Source organism: Equus asinus, chromosome 5 (genome assembly GCF_041296235.1).
Source record: "Equus asinus isolate D_3611 breed Donkey chromosome 5, EquAss-T2T_v2, whole genome shotgun sequence".
In the NCBI taxonomy this organism is placed as follows: Eukaryota; Metazoa; Chordata; class Mammalia; order Perissodactyla; family Equidae; genus Equus; species Equus asinus.
The window spans coordinates 25,191,846-25,212,384 of NC_091794.1; the positions used below are offsets into that span (position 1 = coordinate 25,191,846).

Consider the following 20,539-nt stretch of genomic DNA (forward strand, 5'->3'; position numbering starts at 1 on the left):
CCCAGTAAGAACTGGAGGTGGGTTACATACATGACAAATGAAGCACCAGAACTTCCTGGCACTGAACTCTAAGAGAAATAAATCGGATTTGAAGAACTTCTCACTGTGACACAGCACCCAGTCCATCTTGGAGGCGGCTCTGTCAGATGGGGCTGGCTGGGCAGTGACCGTCCCAGAGTCCCTCCCAGAGCTGCAAGCTCAGCAGAGGAGCCCTGCGGGCTGAGGATGATTCTTCAGGCACAGCTCCCCCTTCCTAGCACCACCGCCTACTCAACTATCTCATCCTCCTCCCTCCATTTCACCATCTCCCACTGAGGGTCTGAAGGTCTGAATGGAGCCATGTCCCGCCTAAGAACTCTGGAGCCCCTGAGCTGAGGGGGGACAGAAGTCAGGTGGGGAGAGATGTGACTAAGCCTCCTCAGCTGACCCGAACGAGAGGGACCGGGACACCCCATTCACAGCCATGCCGAAAGCCACAACTGTTTGCACACTTAGCACCAGACCAGCATCCAACGGGGCAGAACCTGCTTGGTGCACGCATGCACGTCTGCATCTCCAGTGCTGGCTAGACAGATCCACAGAGGATTCCTCAGGCGCCTCAGACACACAGGTCCAACGCTTACCTCCTCCTGAGTTTCAGCCAAGCAGCTGTCATCTTCTTCCTCCACTGCCGCCTCTCGGCCAGTCATAGAGCCCTGCTGGTAGCTGAGCGCATCTTCTCAGAAGCACACAGGAGACCCGCACCTGGAAGCCCTCCCTCCAGAGAAGGAGAGGATAGTCAGTAACAGTGTCTGTCAGTGGCACAGAGAACAAGGCTTTCTCTCCTCCCCTCTGATCGTCCCATCTGGTTACCGTTCCCTGACATTCATCCCAAGAGTTTCATGATAATCAACCTCAAGCTTTGATCCTAATTAAACAAATTTTAAAAACACATTCTTCCCCCAGAAGAGGTGGCTGTTAGTTACTTTAGCTTGACTAAGTACTAGTCAACCAAGTGGACTGAGACTCCGCAGTCCTTTTAAAAAGAGTGACAGTATAATACCAATTGGGTTAAAATGGCATATATATGCATAGAAAAAAAGACTGAGAAGTCAGGCAGAAAAAGGTCAAGAGTAGTTACCTCTGCATGGGATGATTATAAAAGATTTTGACTTTATGACTTATTTCCCATTTTTTCCATGTATTTCTTTTTCAATTAAAACAAACTGTTAAAAAAATCAATAAAAAGAATTACATTTGGAAATCTGTATTAAATCGATACAGACTGATAAAAAAGGTTACTAGCACCCACTCTTCTTCCGAACAAATGAGCACATCACTAGTCATCTTTCCAAACAGATACAAGAATTCTCCTGAGACTGCCAGGTGCTCCTTGCAGGGCCACTGCAGCCACACAACGGCGAGTCCCCGTGCGTTAGAAGACTCGCTCCCATCTGTGTGCTGCCACAGTCCGGTAACACGGGAACGGGCAGCATCACCCCTTGGTTTGAGAGAGCCTTCCAGCCACCTTTAGCCCCAGCTCCATTGTCTGTGTTGGGGGTCAGGGGGGCCATGGCCAAATCGCCTAAGGAAAGAAAGAAGGAATCACATACTGGGTCAGAATCTTAAGAGCCAGGTCTCCACACAGCTTGTCCCAAGAGCTTCCAGCAGGGGGCAGCAGGGCACCGTGAGCGGCTGGCTGCATCCACCGCTGTCGTGTCGGGTGACATACCCCTCACTTCCACATCAGGTGGAAGCCAGGAGGAAGTCAGCCTTTAGTGTCTGAGGCTCAAGAACTCTGCGCCCTTACATAGCTGCCCGACAGAAAATGAGCCTTTGAACAAGTTAATAATCCAGGAAACCCACAATTAAAGAGAAGAGAAACCCAAAGTTGCTTCCAAAATCATATTTTCCTCAATCTAGAAAAAAGTCTCAAAATCAGTTTTTTTTTAATCTACTTTATATATTTATTTACATTTGGCTTTATTCCATAAAGGATTTAAGGCAATTTCATCACGTCACAAGGTCCGTTTCACCCTAATTACACAGGACAAAGAAACTCAGAATCTGCTCACATTCACCCCAGGTAACAGGCCCTATTTACTGAGAGGCATTTGTCTTAGCGTTTGCCAAAATGAAGTAAGGGGAGTTTGGTCCCAGGCTGGGAACAGATGAATTTGGAAGAAAGCCCAAAAGCCTCGAAGTGGTACCAAAAGCAAAAAATGATTAGTGAAAGATTTTACAAAAAAGAGCAGGTAGTAGGAGGCTGGCCCTCTGGTTGTGGGACCCAGTCGTAGTGCCAGCTCATCACTAGTCAGCCTCCTGACACCTGGGCAAGCCACTTCCCCTCTCTGGCAATTAGTTTCCTCTTCTACAAATGTGGAGAGGATCCAACCACCTGTGTGGTCCCTCCCATCTCAGATATGGGAACCTAAGGGGACTTCAGGGCCCTGCAGGGAAAAAAAAGCTGAAATGGGTTGTGCTTTGGGCCTGGTTGGGGCATAGGAGTTTGGCTGGGGAAGGCCTTAGAAGGGGTCTGTTCCTGATGATAATGTGGAAGAAGTGATTTTGTGTGGAACTCACACCCTGGCCCTTCTTCATCCACACAATCTATTGCTGGGAACAGGAGAGGGAAGCCAGGAGTGGTCTTCACAGTTTCTAGTCTAAACTCTAGGCACTTGCTCAGTGGAGCCACTCCAGCTGCCCCTGAGCACCCCTTGGAGCCCTGTTTGATGAGCCCTGGTCTGGAGTATTGGGCTGGCTTGTATTGGGTCCCCTGAGGAAGTTTACAGCCACTTCAATCCCATGGGCACCATACAAGACCACTGGAGAAAGGCACATGCACGCTGCAGAGTGTCAGGCAAACACAAAATCTTTTGGTTTTAATCTTTACTTTCAATCCCAAACAATCTCTTTCCTTTTCATTACAAAAATACTAAACAAATATAGACAGGAGAGGAAAATTGACATTTGCAAACTATGTGCCTTCAACAGGCGTCTCAATAATCCCATCACCAACACCCATGTGCAAGGCATAGACATCAGGCAGACAGTTCTCAGGAATCAGAACTATACCATAAATGCACCATCTTTTTATTTCATATAAAAATCATCAACATGAAAAAAGCCAGACCGTGTGTCAGTTTTCAACATGCTGACACTCCCAAAAGCCTTCTCCTTTGGCCAGACTGGAGGCCCAGCCCTCCTGGAAGGGAGTGGCCACCCAGAATCTCCACAGTTCATTGAGACGACAAGTTGGATATGGTGGGGAAAGCGAGAGTGCCAAGGTTCCCTGGCCTTTCCTGGGCTCGGAGGGGTGGCGCCTAGCGTGGCTCTGGCCCAGCAGCCAGGTGCCATGGCCGAGTGCCTTCCTGTGTGGGCAGTGGGCTCCTAGCCCAGGCTCACCGGAAGGTTTCTGTGCTTGTCTATCTAGAGAGCCGTGACTGAGTCGAGCAGCTGTCCACAGCATGTCAGTCTCTGACTTGATCCCCAGCTCCCTCCAGCCCCCTGAGGAGCCGTCAGTCCACTGTACCATTGTAGGATTTGTTGAATTTGTTGAAGGTGAAATCCACAGTGTGTGTGGAGATGGGCTTTCTGTACAGAGGGTTTGAAGCCTACAGAACATGGAAAGCAAGATATGTGTCAGTACGTTCCTTGAAACACACACACTCAGGGTTAGAGGCCCTTCCTAGCTCAGTCACCCAGAAAGGCAGCAGGCCGAACACACAGGTGGAAACAACAGCCTTGTGCCTCAGGACTGGTTGCCTCTAACTTGCTGTGCCCTGGGACAGTGCCTCCCCTTCTCTGAACTTTCATTCTTTATCCCCAACATAAGGGGTTAGGTCAGATGGTCTCTGGAGCCCCTTACAATTAACAGAAACTAACTGGGGATTCAGGGGATGCCTACTCTGTGCTCAGTCCTTTGGGAGCATGCAGTTCACCTGGAGAGATAGGACTTACACATATGGATACTGTTAACAGACTACAAGAACTCGAGGTCTTTTCCTGGGTCGCTAAGACTGTCTAGACTCTTCCTGCTGAGGCTGTGCCGAGTGCCTCTGCCCCAGGAGTCTCTGGGCCTAGGTCCAGGGCAGGACTCTGTACAAGGCCCTCTGTGCTCCTGGGTCGTGCACTTCTCGCATTCCAGAACCCGGCAGGCACTGCCTTTCAGGTTTTGTTTGTTTGTTCTGAATGCCAAAGATGTTAGTGGGCCTTTATCGTGTGCTTGAACTCAACCAGACATGTAAGCTTGACATTTTTTCTACTTCCTACTTCCCACTGGCTTACCATCTCGTAGCGGGCCCTGGATCGCTCACTCTGGAACTTTGCAAACTCTCTCCGGTCATGGATGGTGACAAGCAGCTTCCAGATGGCCAGGAGCGCAATCCCAATCAGGAGGATACTGCCGACCACAGCCAGGAGGATGGTCATGGCATTGGGGGCGGTTCCACATTCTGGAGGGGACCAGGAGGCATGGTGAGCCAAGCCACCAGCATCAAACTTCAGGCATATGTGAAATGAAGGGTACACTTCTCTCCCAAAAGTCTCCCCTCCATTCTCTTAGATCCTCACATTGCTTCTGGGAGATTGGGTGGCCAAGCAGGTTTCTCCAGTGCACAGAAAGTAAGAGATTCAAGGAGGGATGGTAACTTTTCCAAGGCCACACAGCAAGTCTACGGCGAAGTCTAAACGAGAACCTTGGTGGCCACCCCACTTTCTCCCACCTGCCGTGTGCATGGCTGCATCTCCCCAACTCAAAGCACCCACATCCCAGCCTGGCCCAGTCACCAGGGCAGGACGCCGGACCACGTCTCAGCTCTCATGTGAATGTTTTCTGGAGCAGACTGGGCAGGCAGGAGGTTTCATGAAGCCACTTCCACAGGGGCTGGGCTGGGGGCCAGCCAACATTTGTAAGCCCTTAGTGCGGAGCCCTCTGGAGCAAATGTGCTTATTTTCAAAGAACCGCAAAGACGGCACTTGGAAACAAGGCTTCATTCTTACAGGCATGCATCCCGGGCTGGTACCGCAACACTGCCCTCCGCCTCTGGCCCAGGGAAGGCACATTATGTGGTCTGGCCCAATTTGGAAAAACAGTTTGCAATGCTGTGAACTGAAGAGAGCAAATCTTTTTATGCTCCTGCCTGCCCCCCTCCAGAGAAGAACAAAAGCGGTCAAGCTAGAAACCCTAATTCCTCCAAGGCCAAAGGCCATCGGTCCCTTGGCCCAAAGCATGTGTCCACGTTTGGATTGAAGGTGACCTCCTCAGTGGCCCAGGGAGCTGAGCACGGCGGCATGCAGGAATGTTGAAGCCGGCACCCCATCTGCCCTTCTTGGACTCCACACTGGGAAGTGCAGTGGCCCGGCCAGGGCTGTGTGTGTACCCAGATGCTCCCTGACGCAAGTGCGGGCCCTCACAGCCCTGACCATGCAGACCCACCCTGCGTCCTCCCTGCAGAACCCAGGAGCTCCCGCCATCATTAGTAGTGCAGGTAAAGTGTGTTGTGTGTTTGCTTTCCCCCTGTGCTCCGTCCCCTCCAAGATGAGGTCCTCCTGTACTCCTATGCACCCCACTCACGCTCCCCAGAGCTGGGGCCCAGCAGTGGGCCCCCAGATGTAAACCACCTTTCTTCTCAACTCTAGCAGTCGGATAGGGGTGACCTTAGATCCTGATCTTTATCAGAAACTGTATCCCTCCTCTCTGGAGTTTGGAAAGGGCAGTGAGGAGAGACAGGGGATGTGTACAGAGCAAGGAACACTGTCAGAAACCCAGCCCCCGGAGGGAGGAGCTGGCCATCACCCACCTGGCTCCCTGAGGACTGTCAGGTTGGACTTCCCACTGGGGAGCTCTGCGTAGGTGAACATCATGACACAATCCTTGGCGGTTTTGTAGAAACAAAGCACAGCCTCCTGGTCATCTTTCACTGGAAGAAAACCAGGCAGAAATGTCCCGAGTGTGTCTCTGATCAACTCAGAGCCGCTGATGTACGGGGCAAGAAGCCCAGCCCCTCAAAGTAGGAAGAAGGTACAGACAGAGAGGCTTAAAGGAGAGGCTGGGCCTTTAAAAATAAGTTCAGCTTTCTCACATCAAGATCATGGGCCCAGGCGCTGAGGTGAAGTTGCTCTGGGGACCTGCACTCCCTTACGTGCGGGGACCATTGTGGAATGCAAGAGAGAATCTTCAACTCTCTGAAGTGCTTGCTGGGGGCGATGTGAAAGCAAAGAAGCCATTGAAGCTTGGGGCAGGCACGTAAGTGGAACTGGCCATGGAAATGAAAGGGGTAAAGAAAAGAAAGAGCTGTCTTGATCCCCTGTGAGGCCTGAGCGAGGGTTCATACTTGAGGCCTCTTGGCTGAGGGCCGGCTACAGAGGCCAAGCATCAGTAGCTCTTCCCGGGATGTAAAACCAAAAAGACCCACAAGGTGATGAGGACATCTGGATAAGACTGGTACCCACAGTGGTACCTGCACTGAGATAAGTGAGCCAGCATTGGAGGCCTGGCCAAGCCCAGACCTCGACTGGCCTCACTACTCTATCTCCTCAAGCTGCCTCCACTCCTCCCTGTCCCCACACAGCTGTTACCCAAGGCGAAGGTGTCACAATCCTCCGTCCAGGCATTATGTGCATTCCAAGGCTCCCCTGGGAAAGGGGGACATTGATCTAGGAGGGAAAGGAGGTAGGGAAGAGTGTGAAGTAAGGGGAGGCGAGTGGCTAGGACACGGCCAGTAGGTCCTGAATACCGGCTGCGGGTTAACACTGGGAAATGCTTTCCAGCTCTGGCCTGTGTAACCCTGTTGCTCAAAGGAGCTTTAGCCTGGAACCAGATAAATTAGTGTGGTTATCAAACACGAGGGCCTGGACTTTTTCTCTCAGCCCCCAATCATAAGCCTGGTCTGGGTTAGCGTGAACAAATGTGTACATGTTCATGAACAAAGCCTAGGAGAAGGAAGGAAAAAGTGAATTCGAACAGAAACCTTCTCTGTGAAGCAACTGATTTATCTCAGGGGGAGAGACTGAGAGGAAGCCATGCATGATGGGCTGCAAGTGCTGCAGAGCCCGTGAATGGGCTAGTGGGCCCAGTTAGGGGGCAACCACCCCGGGTCTGCAGGCAGAACTTGCTGTGAGCCAGGCCTCAAGGAGCAAGACAGAAGCAGGGGCAGGAAAATGGGCAGGAGACAGGACTCGGGAAGCTCCCTGCTGGCTCCCTGGATCTAGCTCAAGTCCTGGCATACAGTAGGCGCTTACTGAATATGTGTTGGCTGAATAGATGACTTGACATACTCAGGAGCCATGACTTAGCCAGAGCAGTCAGTCAAGACCAGGGAGGCAGGAACAAGGAAGTCTACAGAGGAGGCAAGTCAGGGCCCAGAGAGACAGGCGGCTGGGGCTGGGAGTCTGCAGCAGCTGAGGTCAAGGTAGAGGGCAATGCTGCCAGCAAGGGAGCCTCAGAAATGGAGTCCCTTTCAAGGTACGCAGCCTTTTTCCCCACCATTTTAGCCATTTTAAAGTGTACAATTCAGTGGTTTTAGTATACTCACAGTGTTGTGTAACCATCCTCACTATCTAATTCCAGAACACTTCCATCACCCCAGAAAGAAACCACACCTGTTAGCAGTCAGTCCCAATTCCCTTCTCTCCCCAGGCCCTGGGAACCACGAATCTACTTTCTGTCTCTATGTTTTTGTCTATTCTGGACATTTCATATAAATGGAATCATACAACATATGTCCCTTTCTGTCTGGCTTCTTTCACTTAGCATAGCGTTTCAAGCTTCATCCATGTCATAGCATGTGTCAGCACTTTATTCCTTTTTATGGTTGAATAATATTCCATTGTATGGATAGACCACTTTTGATTTTTCCATTCATGAGTTGATGGACATTTGGGTTGTTTCCAATTTTTGACTATAATGAATAATGCTGCTATGAATATTCATATACAAGTTTCTGTGTTAACATATGTTTTCAGTTCTCTTGTGTATACATCTGGGAGTGGAACTGCTGGATTGTATGATAACTGTTTAATTTTGGAGGGAACTGCCAAACTGTTTTCCGAAGTGGCCGCACCATTTTACACTCCCACCAGCAGTGGATTATGGTGCCAGCACAGGGTCACTTTGATTTGCTGTCACTAGAGTGTTCCAGACAAGTTCCAAACCCAGTCACATGTGTAGAGGGGTAAGATATGTGATTTGCATCTCTTTACCTTAGAAACTCCACCTAGACGGCAGTGGTTGTATTAGAAACGGTAGGGTTGCAGCCTGAAAATGGTGAAAAGCACACATCTTTGCAGCTCTGTCTGAGCCTCCTTGTGGCCTCATGGTCAGAAATGGACTGGCAGCCATTCATCTCCAGAGGTAAAGGCAGAGGGTTGGATGGATGGTGTCAAACTGGTTAGAATGACAAGAGCCCTGACATGCAGGCTGCTGAGCAAGACAAGAGAAGGAGGAGTGGGCGAGATCTGCCGAAATGGGTGACGTGCCACCAGGAGAAGAGCCAGGGTGGCACTCAACCCCAGGGTCAATCCAGACTGCATGCGAGCTCAACCCTCTGCTGCCTGCAGCCCATGGGAGCTGTGCTGGGCTGGGGCCAAATGTGGCAGAGACTGGCTTGTTGTTCACCAAACATGGTTTCCCTGCTTCCTGGGCACAAGGTATGACTACATTTCCCAGCTTCCCCTGCAGTTAAATGTGGCCAGATGATGAGTGCTGGCCAATGAAAAGTGGGTAGAAGTTGGGTGCACCATGTCCAGACCCGGCCCATATAAACTTCCTGTCTGATCCTTCACTCTGCCTCTCTCCTTTTGCTGACTGAATGGAGAAGATCCCAAGGCCCCTGAGGAGGGTGGAACCTCGCTATAGAGGGTGCCTGAGTTCCTGAGTGACCACATGAAAGGCCTTGGCAACCAGGAACATCTTCACTGGACTTTCAGTCAGTCGGAGTGACACACCGACTTTGATTTTAAGTCATTGCGCCTTGGAATTTGTTTGTCATAGTAGCTAACATTACTTATTCAAACTAACACCCCAACTTCTCAGAGACCCTGGGAGAAGATGTGGCTAGGAAGGGACTGTCCAGTGATGGGACAGAAACCTATGAACAAGGAGCTCTTGTAACCTGGAGAGCCTGGAACCCAGGCCCCAGCACAGGTTCCCCACATCCTCTTGAGGAGTCAGCATCGTGCCAAGGATGCCGAGGCTGTGCTTCCTAACTCAAGCCTAAAACTTCCCTCCCCGCTGCCAAGCAGCCCTGAAGATCATCCCACGGGGGAGAAAATCTCTAGGTGTCTGCCAAGATCCAAAAAGGGATGGCTGCCCAGGGCCGCTTCGGCACACTCACCGATGGTGTCCACCCGTGTGATCACCTCATCCTTGCACAGGGTTTGGCAGGTCTGGTTGTCAGCCGGGCTCCCTGAGTGAAGCAGCAAGCACTCAACACAATCTCTTTGGAAAAGAGGCAAGAAACGTGGGTGTTAGGTGCTGTGGAGCAGTTCCACACGTGAACTGAGCTCCCGACAGTGCATCCCAGCCCTCCCGCAGGGCCCCGAAGGCTGTAATCTCGTTCTGTCTTCAGGTGTTTGGCCTCAGGGAAGGTTTCTGCTCTGCCCTTCTTGCTGCTCTTACATGGGGAGGCCCGAGAGTTCCTGGAGGGACATGTGTGAGTTTGGAGGCGTGTCTGGTCTAAAGTCAAGTTGCAGGCTGGAGACCTTTCACATTCTGATACCAGGAGCCAAATCCATCTCTAGTGTGTCAAATGCTTCCCTGAGGAGTCTGCCCCAAACTAGAAGTTTCTGAGTGACAAAAAACTGTTCCCAGCCTCGTAGAGGGTCCTCAAAGCCCCACAGCCAGTGCTTGCTGCCCACACATTGACCCAGTTCCCAACATGCCCACCAGGGGACCGTCAGCAGGGCGGGCTCTCCAACCACCAGCACAGTGGACTCTCCAGGGAGACTTTCAAGACAAAATACCACTGCCTGCACCCAGCCACACCCACGGAATCGCACCTCTGGGCCGGAGCCTGGTCTCCCAGGGATCCTGATTGACAGCGAGGGCTGAGCACACACATCCTGGAAATTCTCCGGCCCCAGCCCCCTTCGTCCTCCCAGACAGAGCCCACCTGGCAGTTCCCCAAGGGCCCTGCTCTCCACTCACCTGTCAGACTACACTGGACTCTGGGAGAGGCTACAGGGTGGTGGCCCCCTCCCAGGGAACCCACATTCAACAGGGGCCTTCTGGAGAAAATGGGTTAGGAACCAGAGGATATACTTTGAGCCCCTCTCCCCCTACATCAGGCTGACAGTTTAAATGAGATATTGTGTGAAAATGCTTAATTAAAATGCTCAATCAATAGTTAGCATTTAGACTTTCCATGGTCAACAGCCAGTTCCACACCTTCTCCATCCGCCCTCAGTTACAGCACAGAGAATACGCCTGTGAGGGCACGAGGCCAGAGAAGCTAAGCCTTGACTAAGGGTCTGAAAGCTTGTTGTGGAGGGGAGCGAGGGTCCCTGACCCCTCTGGGGACTGCGGGATGGGGGCGCATAACCGGAAGGGTGAGAACTCAACCCCAGGGAGGGAGGGGCTGGGACGAAACACCCCGCTGGCGATGAACTTTCAGGAACTCTGTGAGGTGAAGGTGCTCGGTGGCCCGCAAGGAGGGTGAGAGCCCCCGACACAGGGACTTCCTCAGGAACCCTCGTGAGGACTTGACAGCCAAGTGTGCAGGGACAGCCACTGCTTCCCTGCAGCCGTGCCCCGGCACCAGAGGGCAGGGGGACCTCCTGGGCCTCGCTACCTGGGACAGCTGCTCAGCTTACCCCACAGGCCTGTGGGGACAAGAGGAGCTGTGTGTCTGGAAAGCTCTCTGGCAAAAATTTAGAGGGATACACAATCACCTCGCCTTTATTGTTATCATTTTTTAATCCCTTGGGATAAAGAGGCCAGCTAGACATTTCCAGGGCAGAAACTGTGGACTGGACCCTCAGAACTGGAAGGAAGCTCAGAGAGCGTTTCATTAAGGCCCCCTTATTTTACTGGTGAGGAAAATGAGGCCAAAGAGAAGTCAAAGGCAGCTGGGTCCAGCACCAGTGCCCGCCTCTGAGACGAGTCCTCACTCCACTTCCTGAACATTCAGGAGGAATGGGCAAGTGAGTAGAAAAAGTAGATAAGACTTACGAGGGTTCTAGTATGATCAAGAATTCTACTAGCCCAGAATCGGCCACAAAATCCCACTCTCCTGGGAATGACTTCACGGAAACATTCTGGAGTTACAAACAAGTTGGTAATGCTGGCACTTCCCCTGAGGCCAGAGCCCTAAGGGAGGCAAGCGACTCGGCTGGGGGCCAGGCAGGGGTGGCTGCAGCTCTGGTCAGTCATGCTGACCCTGCTGGCCCCTCCTCCAGCCTCCTGGATTAACACATTCCAAAGAAAGATGGCTGCTTCCCGGCTCAGCTAGGATTCACCCTGCCCTCCATCTGCAGCCCCCGTTGTCTTCAAACCACAGGGCCACTTCCAGGAAACATTCCCTCATTTATCCATGTGGACATATCAGTCTAACTGGTATGCTCCACATACTAGGTTGAAACTCATGCTATACTGTGGTCACAAATTAAAACAGGTCTGGCTTTTTAAACAAACAAGTAGCTGAGAGGGACTTTGCTCAGAGAGCCTTAATTGAAATCAGCTGAGGCTGAGTGTGACCTCACCCAAGGTGAAAGGCTTGTTTGGTTAAGTTCTAGAAAGTGGAGATGGGTTGCACAGAAACCCCAGGAAAATAAAGGACATAAGATATTCAAAACCTGGTGCCTCTCAGGAAAGCAGCAAGTAGAAAAACAGCCTGATATAAGTCACTATCAAAGGGACTTTGTTTCTTGTAAAGAAAATTGCAACTGGGCTGTGAAAGAGACAGAGAGGGTCAGTGTGGCCCAAGGATGAAGAAGGAACGGTGAGGCTCCCTACGGCATCTCTGCTCTGCCCGCTCCTTTGGTATTGCTTAACGGATAATCAATTATCAAGTCTACGTCTTCTAGGAAACAAACGCTTTAAACATTTAAAGCTAAGGTTGTTTTCCCATGGGGCCTTTTCACAGCCCGAAACCAATCTGACATTGCCTTATTGCTCCGGGGGACGGGAAGAAACTGGCTTTATCGACTTCTACTGATGCCATGTGTGTTGTCCTGGCTCCCCCCTCCCCCCATTCACCTGGTGTGCCCCAAGGACGGGGAGCAGACACTCAAAAGGGTTCTGCTGGCGGGAGTTGGGGGAGGGCACCTCCCTCCAACATAAAATGTGACAATGGCTGGGATTCCATGCTCAGCTGGCCAGTTACTCGGGTTCTAGGTCCAGGATCCTAACTGCCTCCCCTGGGATGTTTCCATTTGGATTTCTGTTGTTTCTCTACTCCTAGCAGGTCTAAAGTGGATCTGTTTTCCTGCTCCCTTCCTCTCCTCGGCTCCCCTCCAATTGCACAAAATAAAATCTGGCCCTGTCTATCTCGTCTCTCGATCTGCAACCAGCTTTCAATTACCCACGCCTGAATTATTTGTGGCAAATGTCCAACAGGGGTTCTGCCACCAACAACATTTCTGAGCACAGACTGACCAGCAGCCGGGCAGACTCAGGGAGCACGAATTCACTGCATTATCAGCCCGAGCCCGACGTTTGGAGGGGAACTCTGCCAAAAGAAAATTGCAGTTACATTCCCCAGCCAAAGAGAAACAACGTCTGTCTTATTATTTGTTTCTGATGATCTCCCTCCCTCTTGGCCCTTAGCACAGATGACGATGGCACAGCTGTTTCTCTAGCAAAACTCAAGAGAAACTATCACTCCTGTTTCCTGACAGCATAACTCCCTGCCGTCTTTAATTCCCTCTCATTCGCACTCTGGCAGGGCATGGGGGCAGAGCCATGGGGAGGTCAGCACGGGGAACGTGACCCCGAGGCTGGGTCAGCACAGGCCCGGTGCCGTGTCTAGACAATCTCTGCATTCATCAGCTGTGCAGAGCCAGCATTCCATTATCTGTATAAATGGAGCAGAAAATTCAAAAGCCCAGGCAGTTTGTCTCTGGCAGGCCTTATCTAGGTCGGATGCCCTCTGATCCAATGTACCTTCCGATTATGTTTTGTTTAAAGCAACATTTCCCATGCGGGTGCCTGTGAAACATTGTTTGGGAGACTTAACGGGGTGGGAGTCGGGGGGGCAGGAATCAAATTCATTTGGAAAAAAGATGCATACTGTATCCCCTCTGGAGACATACAATAGCACACTGAAGGCTCTGAGAAGATGCTATTTTGGTACCAAAACCAGTTTAATCTCATTAACTCAGTAATCTGGTAATTTCTAAACTTGTTTAGGACTAGAATAGCAGCCTTTTTTTTTCGTTCTGTTTTCTTTTTATTGTCTTATGAAATCCCCATGGAACCGGTGTTTCAAAGATGCTATTTTGGTTAATGTTAGTAAGAGTTTTGCTCCCCAGCAAGGCCGGGTGGGTGGAAGATGCGGGAGGTGGGGAGTGAGAGGCTGGCCGGCTGAGCATCGGCCCTGCGCTGCGGTGAGAGGCTGGGGCTGTGGGCGGGGCCGTTACCTCTTGGTGCTGCAAGCATCCGGGCAGGTCGGGCACTTCTCGCATGTCTCCCCAAAGGCTCCTGGCTCCGTGCACTGGCACTGCCCACAGACACAGTGCCCGCGGTCACTGCAGATCTGGCCGTCCTTGGCCTGGCACGTGCTGATGTCTGTTGAGCAGTTACAGTTGTCCCCAATATAACCTGCATGGCACTTGCATTCTCCGCAGTGACACTCACCGTGGCCTAAAAGCACACATAGCACATCAGGACCTGCCCACACGAACGTATAACCAATGCCCCAGCACCCGCCATGTGCCTGGCACTGGAGAGCCAACGGAATGAGACCCTGAGACCCTGACCATGCCTTCAGAGTCCGTCTGGGCAGACAGAGGGCCTAGTGCTGGCATGGAGTGACAGCAGGGGGCCCGGGCAGTTGTGTGGCCTGGCTGGGTCTGGGGTAGTTCACCAAGTTTGTCCAGAACTTGGCCAAGCCACACCACAGGACCAGGAGAGCTTCTTCCTGCCTCTGTTATGTCAATAATGGCCCCCAAATATGTCCACATCCTAATTTCCAGAGCCTGTGAATGTTGCCTCATGTGGCGAAAGAGACTCTGCAAGTGTGACTAAGTGAAGAATTCTAAGATGAAGAGAGTCTCCTAGATTATCCAGGTGGGCCCTAAATGCCATCATGAGGGTCCATATAGTGATGGCAGAGGAAGGCAGAGGGAGATTTGACCACAGAAGGTGGCGCAATGGGACAACAGAAGCAACATACTATGCTGCCACCTTTGAAGATGGAAGAAGAGGCCACAAAGCCAAGGAATGCAAGGAATACAGCTCTAGAAGATGGAAAAGGCAAGGACATGGATCCTCCCCGAGAGCCTCCAAGGGAGTGCGGTCCTGCCCCCTTGACTTTAGCCCAGTGAAAACGACTTCAGACTCTGACCTTCAGAGAATACATTTGTGTGTGGGGTTTTTTGGTTTTGTTGTTGTTGTTGTTGTTGTTGTTTTGCTTAGGAAGATTAGCCCTGAGCCAACATCTGTTGCCAATCGTCCTCCATTTTATATGTGGGTTGCCGCACAACATGACTGACAAGTGGTATAGGTCCATGCCTGGGATCTGAACCCACAAACCTGACCTGCCGAAGTGGAGCATGATGAACTTAACCACTACGCCACAGGGCGGCCCCAAACTTGTGTTGTTTTAAGTCACTAAATTTGTAGTAATTTGCTACAGCCACAATAGGAAACCAACAGAGCTGTAGTCCCTCAGTCTTAGTGAGGCACTGAATTCTTGCTCTGGCCTTGGACCCATAGCCCAGAGCAGGAGGACACAGGAGCAGGTGCCAAGAGCAGCAGCAGAAACAGCAGCTAACACTGAACAGCGCTCACTGAATGCTCATCTCTGTAGGCCAGGCTTGATTGCCTCAGCTTGATTAATTCCTACAGCCATCCCATGCAGTGGGGGTCAGTATCAGCCTCATTTCACAAGTGATGAAAGTGAGACACAGGAAGATGAAGGTTGTTGAAGGTTATACAGCTAGCGGCCATGGTGCCAGGACTCAAACAGGGGAGTCTGGCTCCAGAGTCCATAGTCTGAACTCCAGAATCCACTGCTTCTTAGAAGAAAAGAGGACAGAGCTGGCCCGAACCAAGATGAGACCCAGCTGAGGGTGGCCCCACCCGCCCGCCCTTGTAGGAGGGGTCCTTTCCACAGCCTGCAAGGGGGACGGGCTGGGCACACACCCGAGGCTCTGCAGGTATCAAGGTCAGGGGATCGCTCAGCTCAGAGGACTGAGTGTGTGTGTCAGAGTGAGTGTATGCAGCAGGCGCATGTGTGAGCGAGTGCGTATGTGTGTGCATGTTGGACAGTGAAAGCAGGCAGAGTGCCATCTTCCAAGGGGGCCAGGAGCCTGAGGGTTAGTGGAGTCTCATTTCTCTATACTAATAGAGGCAGAAAGTGGTGCTATGAATGGCACCTAATATTTTAAAATCTTCCTTATGCTATTATTGCAGCATACTTTCCTTCCTGATGCCATTTTGCTAAGGCTGATCTTAATAGGACCAAGAATGTGCATTTACTGAGCACCACTTAGATACCTGCAGGAGAGTGAGAGGCAGCGATGGGCATCCGAGAGGTGGGGGCCTGCCTTTTACTCCCACACCGGAGCCAGTTATCCTTGTCACTGGATCCCAGTCCCTCCTGTGAGACCACCAATGAGTGTGACCCACAATTTAGGTCAAGACCTAACTCCAAAGAGCCTCTTCGCCCACCACTTACTTCCTGCCCATCCCCGCTCTGTCTGCTCTGTAGTGTCTGCAATCTGCAGGTGGCAGGGGGGCCATCTGGAGCAGCCGAGCCTCCCAACCCTCCTGAACTGGCAGCTTCTCTGCTCGCCTAGGGGCTCACAGCCACCGCAGATACTGTGCCGGGCGAGAGCGCCCTCCCATTTCACAGGCAGTGCTGAGGCATATGGCAGCCCTCTGGGAGAGGTGAGCAGAGCCAGGCTCTGGCCAGGGGGAGGCTGTGGAGTGTAGCTTAAGCGCCTAGAAGCCCGTGTGTGATGTGCGAGCCACAGGAGAGAGCAGCCCAGTGCTCAAGGGTTACATGGGGGGTGGGGAGAAGGGAAATGGCAGCAGGGTGCACAGCTCATCCCAGGGAGGGAGGCATGCACACCCCTCCGCCCCCCCAGTCTATGAACAGCACCAGTTTCAAGCCCAGGCAGGCAGGAAACCACCCTCCACAGGAAGTCTTCCCAAATGAAACGGATCCAAGCTGCACGACTCCCTCACTCTCCAGCCTCAGGGACCACATTGGTCAAGAGCCTGTTTTAGATTAAAATGGTTCACTGTCGAGGGTAATTCCCCCCGGCCCCAACCCCCGACGTTTTATTATGAAAATTTCCAAACGTGCAGCCAAGTTGAAAGGACTGCACAGTGATCCTGCCTATCCTCACCACCCACATCCCACCATCCGCAGGTGACCTGGTGCTTTAGCACATACCCATCCACCCCTCTAGCCATCCACCAAGCCATATTTTTAAAAACGCATTTCAAAGCGAGTTGCAGATAGCAGTGCACCTTAGGGGTAGGGTTTTAATAAAGCCCTGGCTTGTACATCACATCATCCCATAAGGCACAAATACGATAAGTAAAAGTCACGGTGAGTGCTGTATTACAAGCAGCAAAGACGGGACACAGGCCAGAGGACTGCTTTGCTTGAGATGGTGGGTGTTGTTTTCCTTCCTCTCTAACTGTTTTTGGCGGCAATATAAAATTATCCAAATATAACTTGATACAATATTCCAAAGTGTCAAAGGTTTAGAGAAGAGGTGGCAGATTATGTTGTTGAAGAGCTGGGTTTCGGGTGAAGCGTGTGTGTTGAAGGTAGAGCTCACTCCCCGTGGTGACTGGCCATCTAAGTGAAAAGATCTGCTCACTGGGAATGACGGCACACAAGGCAGAGGTGCCCACGGCCCTGTACTTCCCCCTAGGATGGTTGATTGGCAAGTAAACAAACCCAGCCGCTTCGGGTACATCTGATACCACGCAGGCCCGAGAGCTCCAAAACCCAGCCCAAGGTCAATGCAGTTGAGTTGCCCCTGATCTAGGGTTCAAGTAGCGAGAGTTAGGAGTCAAGGGCAGGACAGAGCGGGTGGGAGCTGACGCTTCACCAAAGGTCACCACGGTTTCTGGGAGAGGGACAGGACTCACCACCAGAGACATAAGCCGCTCCTGAAAGTCCCCACACGCCTGAGCACAGCAAGGAGACGACAAGGAAGAAACCGTACAAAGCACCCGGGAAGTGGACAGAGCACAAAGAGCCGCAGGTGGGCGAGCAAGCAACGGGGAGCCTCTGAGGGGCTGTAGGACATCAGAAAATCCTTGTCCGTGTGGCCTTTTGGCCTCAAATATTTGACCACCCCAAAGCAAAGTCCCAGAGAGCCAAACTAAGAAAAAGCCCAGGCTCTATGCTCGGTGAAATGGCTGAAGCCCCCTGCATGCTTGTCCTCAGTGGCCCCCCTGACGGCCCCAGTTTAGTTTGGCAGTAGTCCATCACCTTTCAAAGACAACTTGAAGCAGCTACGGCAAAGATGTGGCATGTGCTGCCCTGTCCCCTTTCACACCTATGGCAGACAGTGTTGTCTAATCATGGGATTGCTTTCCAGGGAGCCTGGGCTTGGCCTCGGAATCCTCCTCAACCCTGTACTCCAAGTAGGTTCTACCAACTGGTAGGAGCTGGCACACAAGATATTGCTACTTGCCATCTTGGTTTCAAGCTTCCAAGTCTCCTTTGGAAAGGGTGACCCACAGAGAGTGGCAGAAACCCTGCAAGTCTGGTCACACTTCATCCTGATCCAAAGGTCTCAGATCCTGTAGTTGGGCCCCAACCTGCCTTTCCCTTCCCCTGCATGTGTGGAGACTTCCCGCATCTTCTCATCAGCCCTTGGCCTCTCCTCATGCCCCGGCAGGAACACGTGTTATTAAAATGAACGAGGGTCATTTGGCCCTGTCCCAAGGATCAATAATCTGTCAATCACCAGTAGAACTGAGTGGGGGACTGGGAACATGATCCTGGCTAACAACACCCAGAGGACATAAGCAAGGACTCCTCATCAAAACAAAGCTCATTTCCAACGCCACCCCCAACACCTTGGCAAAGTGAGTCAAATTTAATGATGCCTGTTTAATATTGTGCAGACATAGAAATATTTTCATTACACATAGATAGGGATATTGCAGGGCATGTGAAAGCACTTTGTAAGCTGTGAATTGCTACATGTGCAAGCTATTATTAGTACTACCTTTGTTAGAATGATTGATAGCTAAATGGACAGGAAGTTGTAAATGTGTCCATTTATTCAGAATTTCAGCTCTACAGAATTCAACAGCTTTCCATCAGCAAAACAGTGCTTGTGTGGGCTGTGGGCCAAGATGTGGCCCCTTGCCTCCTTTTATAAAATAGAATGCCGGTTATTTAGAGGAAGGGGCGCCCTTGCAGCAGGCTCAGAAGGAGCTGCTGGAGAGGGAGGGGGATCAGTGGCCTGAAAGCCAAAAGAGCTGGGAGAGGAAGCCCGGCATCTGAGCTCTGCAGAGGTCAAGGGCAGATCCTACCGCCGCTACTGGGTTTTGCCAGTCAGTGGAGGGGGGGAAGGCAGCATCCAGCTGGTGGAGAGGAGAGGCGGTGGTGACAGCGAGCACAGGCAGCTCCCACAAGTGATCCAGTTGTGGAGGGAAAGGAAGAGGTGGGAAGGAGGAAGGGGTTGCTGAAGATGGGAGGTATTTGAGCATTCTTCTGATTAAAGAGAAAGACTCAGAAGAGAGTTTCGGGGGACATGGAGGGATGGAGGGAATGGCAAACTCTAAAGAGATCCCAGCAGAGAGAGATGTAGAGGGAGAAAGGGAGAGGACGAGCCGGGGGTGAGGGCTGTGCCAGAGGGAGGTTCTGGAGCTTTCAGTTCCAGCAGTTAAGTAGCTGCCTGAAAGGCCGAGGGTCCGCGCTGGAACCAAGTTCAAGTCTGTCCTCCACCATTCACGGTGCCCTTGGGCAAGTCCCTGAACCTGCCTGATGGTCCTGAGGACAATGCCTTCCTCACAGTGTGCTGTTAGAAATACGGGCGCTACTGCAAGTCCTAACACAGTCTCTGGCACGCAGGGGCTGCTCAGGAAAAGGGAGCTGGAATTGCCCTGACTGCCACAGGAGCTGGACCACTGAAGGATTAAAAGGCCAATGCGCTGGACAGCTCATCACAGGGAAACGCAGGGCACCCAGGAGGGTGGGAGGTGGGGGAGAGGGGGCGGGTGTGAGGTGGACTGTAGGTGGTGACCAAGAGGTCAGGGAGTGACAGGAACAAGGAAGAGTCAAGGATCATGAGGATCACGCAGCAGAATGGCACCGCCTCAAAGGAGGGGACGGAGTTCAAGGGGATGGAAAGCAAAGATCTGAAGGGAGCACTGAGGAGCGAGGAGAGTGCTGACGGGGTGTGGGAGGAGGCCAGTCCCCACCCCAAGTCTCTCCCACCAATGCACTCGAGGAGCAGGGACCACAGGTGTCAGGAAAAGGAGGGGGTGGGGATTTCTGCATAAGGCTGAGGATGAGAGGAGCCTGTGTACCACGGAGCGTGGGTGGTGGACAGCAGAGATACAAGGAAACATCTGGAAAATGGGGCAGTAGAGTGTGGTGGTGAACACGTGGCTTCTGTAATCAGTGTAGATTGCCTCCTGAACGCACTATTTACCAGCGGGAAGGCACGTTTAACCCCTCCATATCTTGCTTTCTTCATTTTTACAGTGGGGCTAATAAACATACCTCCCTCAGGGAGCACTTCGTTTGGCATACAGTAAGTGCTCAATAAGTGCTAGCTATCTTCATCATAGTAGTCCCTGTTATAATGGGAGCGAGGGGGGAGGGAAAATGGATTAGATCTTCTTGGAGGATGGGAGGGAGCACTTTCTAGTAGCTCCGATCAAAGATTTTCAGGGCTAAAGGCTCCCGTAAGGTCACCATATCCACGTCCAGCCTGGAGTGAGACCGCCCAGGGCCTGGCAGGGCCTCAGGGGAGGCTGGCACACAAGGGCGCCTACGGCCCTGCTCGGGGAGCCCCTGAGGGTGCGAGGACTCAGGGACTGCGAGGGGCAGTCAGTGAGGGACGGAGGTGAACTGGCCCTCGGCAGGAAGAGGACAGCTAGATGTCTGAGGCAGGGTTAGGTGGCCCTCAGCCCCAGGCCCAGGGCAAAGCCCCAACTCCACCTTGCCCCTCAGCTGGACTCCGGGTCTGCAGAGGCCCAAGGCGGCTGTGGGGTGACCTCAGAGGACTTGCTGGGGGCTGTGGAGCTGGAGGGAAAAAGGAGCCAGCCTGGCACAGGGCAGAAACAAGACAGGACTCTCTTCTCCCCATCCTTGCCCAGCTCAGGGGTGAGGGGTCACAAGCAGGCAGCCGTCAGGCCCCCGGGTACAAATCGTCTCTCCAGAGCTGGTCCCAAAATAGTTTCCATCCGGCT

At 52.1% G+C, this 20,539-nt stretch overlaps 1 protein-coding gene and 1 long non-coding RNA gene across 2 annotated transcripts in view; both read right to left on the reverse strand.

The window, feature by feature from the left end:
- Positions 1-620: 620 nt before the first annotated feature.
- LOC139045242 (uncharacterized) lies at positions 621-1,414 on the reverse strand. Its single transcript, XR_011503207.1, has 3 exons — positions 1,292-1,414; positions 1,121-1,205; positions 621-757 (listed from the first exon to the last, which is right to left on the reverse strand). It is a non-coding gene; the product is annotated as an uncharacterized lncRNA (long non-coding RNA).
- A 1,419-nt stretch (positions 1,415-2,833) lies between these two features.
- ITGB5 (integrin subunit beta 5) overlaps positions 2,834-20,539 on the reverse strand; it is a 108,210-nt gene continuing 90,504 nt past the window's right edge. Inside the window, exons 11-15 of the mRNA XM_070509087.1 lie at positions 13,558-13,780; positions 9,315-9,418; positions 5,781-5,900; positions 4,267-4,433; positions 2,834-3,593 (exon numbers count right to left, since the gene is read on the reverse strand). Of these exons, the coding sequence (XP_070365188.1) occupies positions 3,498-3,593; positions 4,267-4,433; positions 5,781-5,900; positions 9,315-9,418; positions 13,558-13,780 (710 nt within the window). The 3' untranslated portion in view covers positions 2,834-3,497. The remainder of the gene's footprint in view (positions 3,594-4,266; positions 4,434-5,780; positions 5,901-9,314; positions 9,419-13,557; positions 13,781-20,539) is intronic.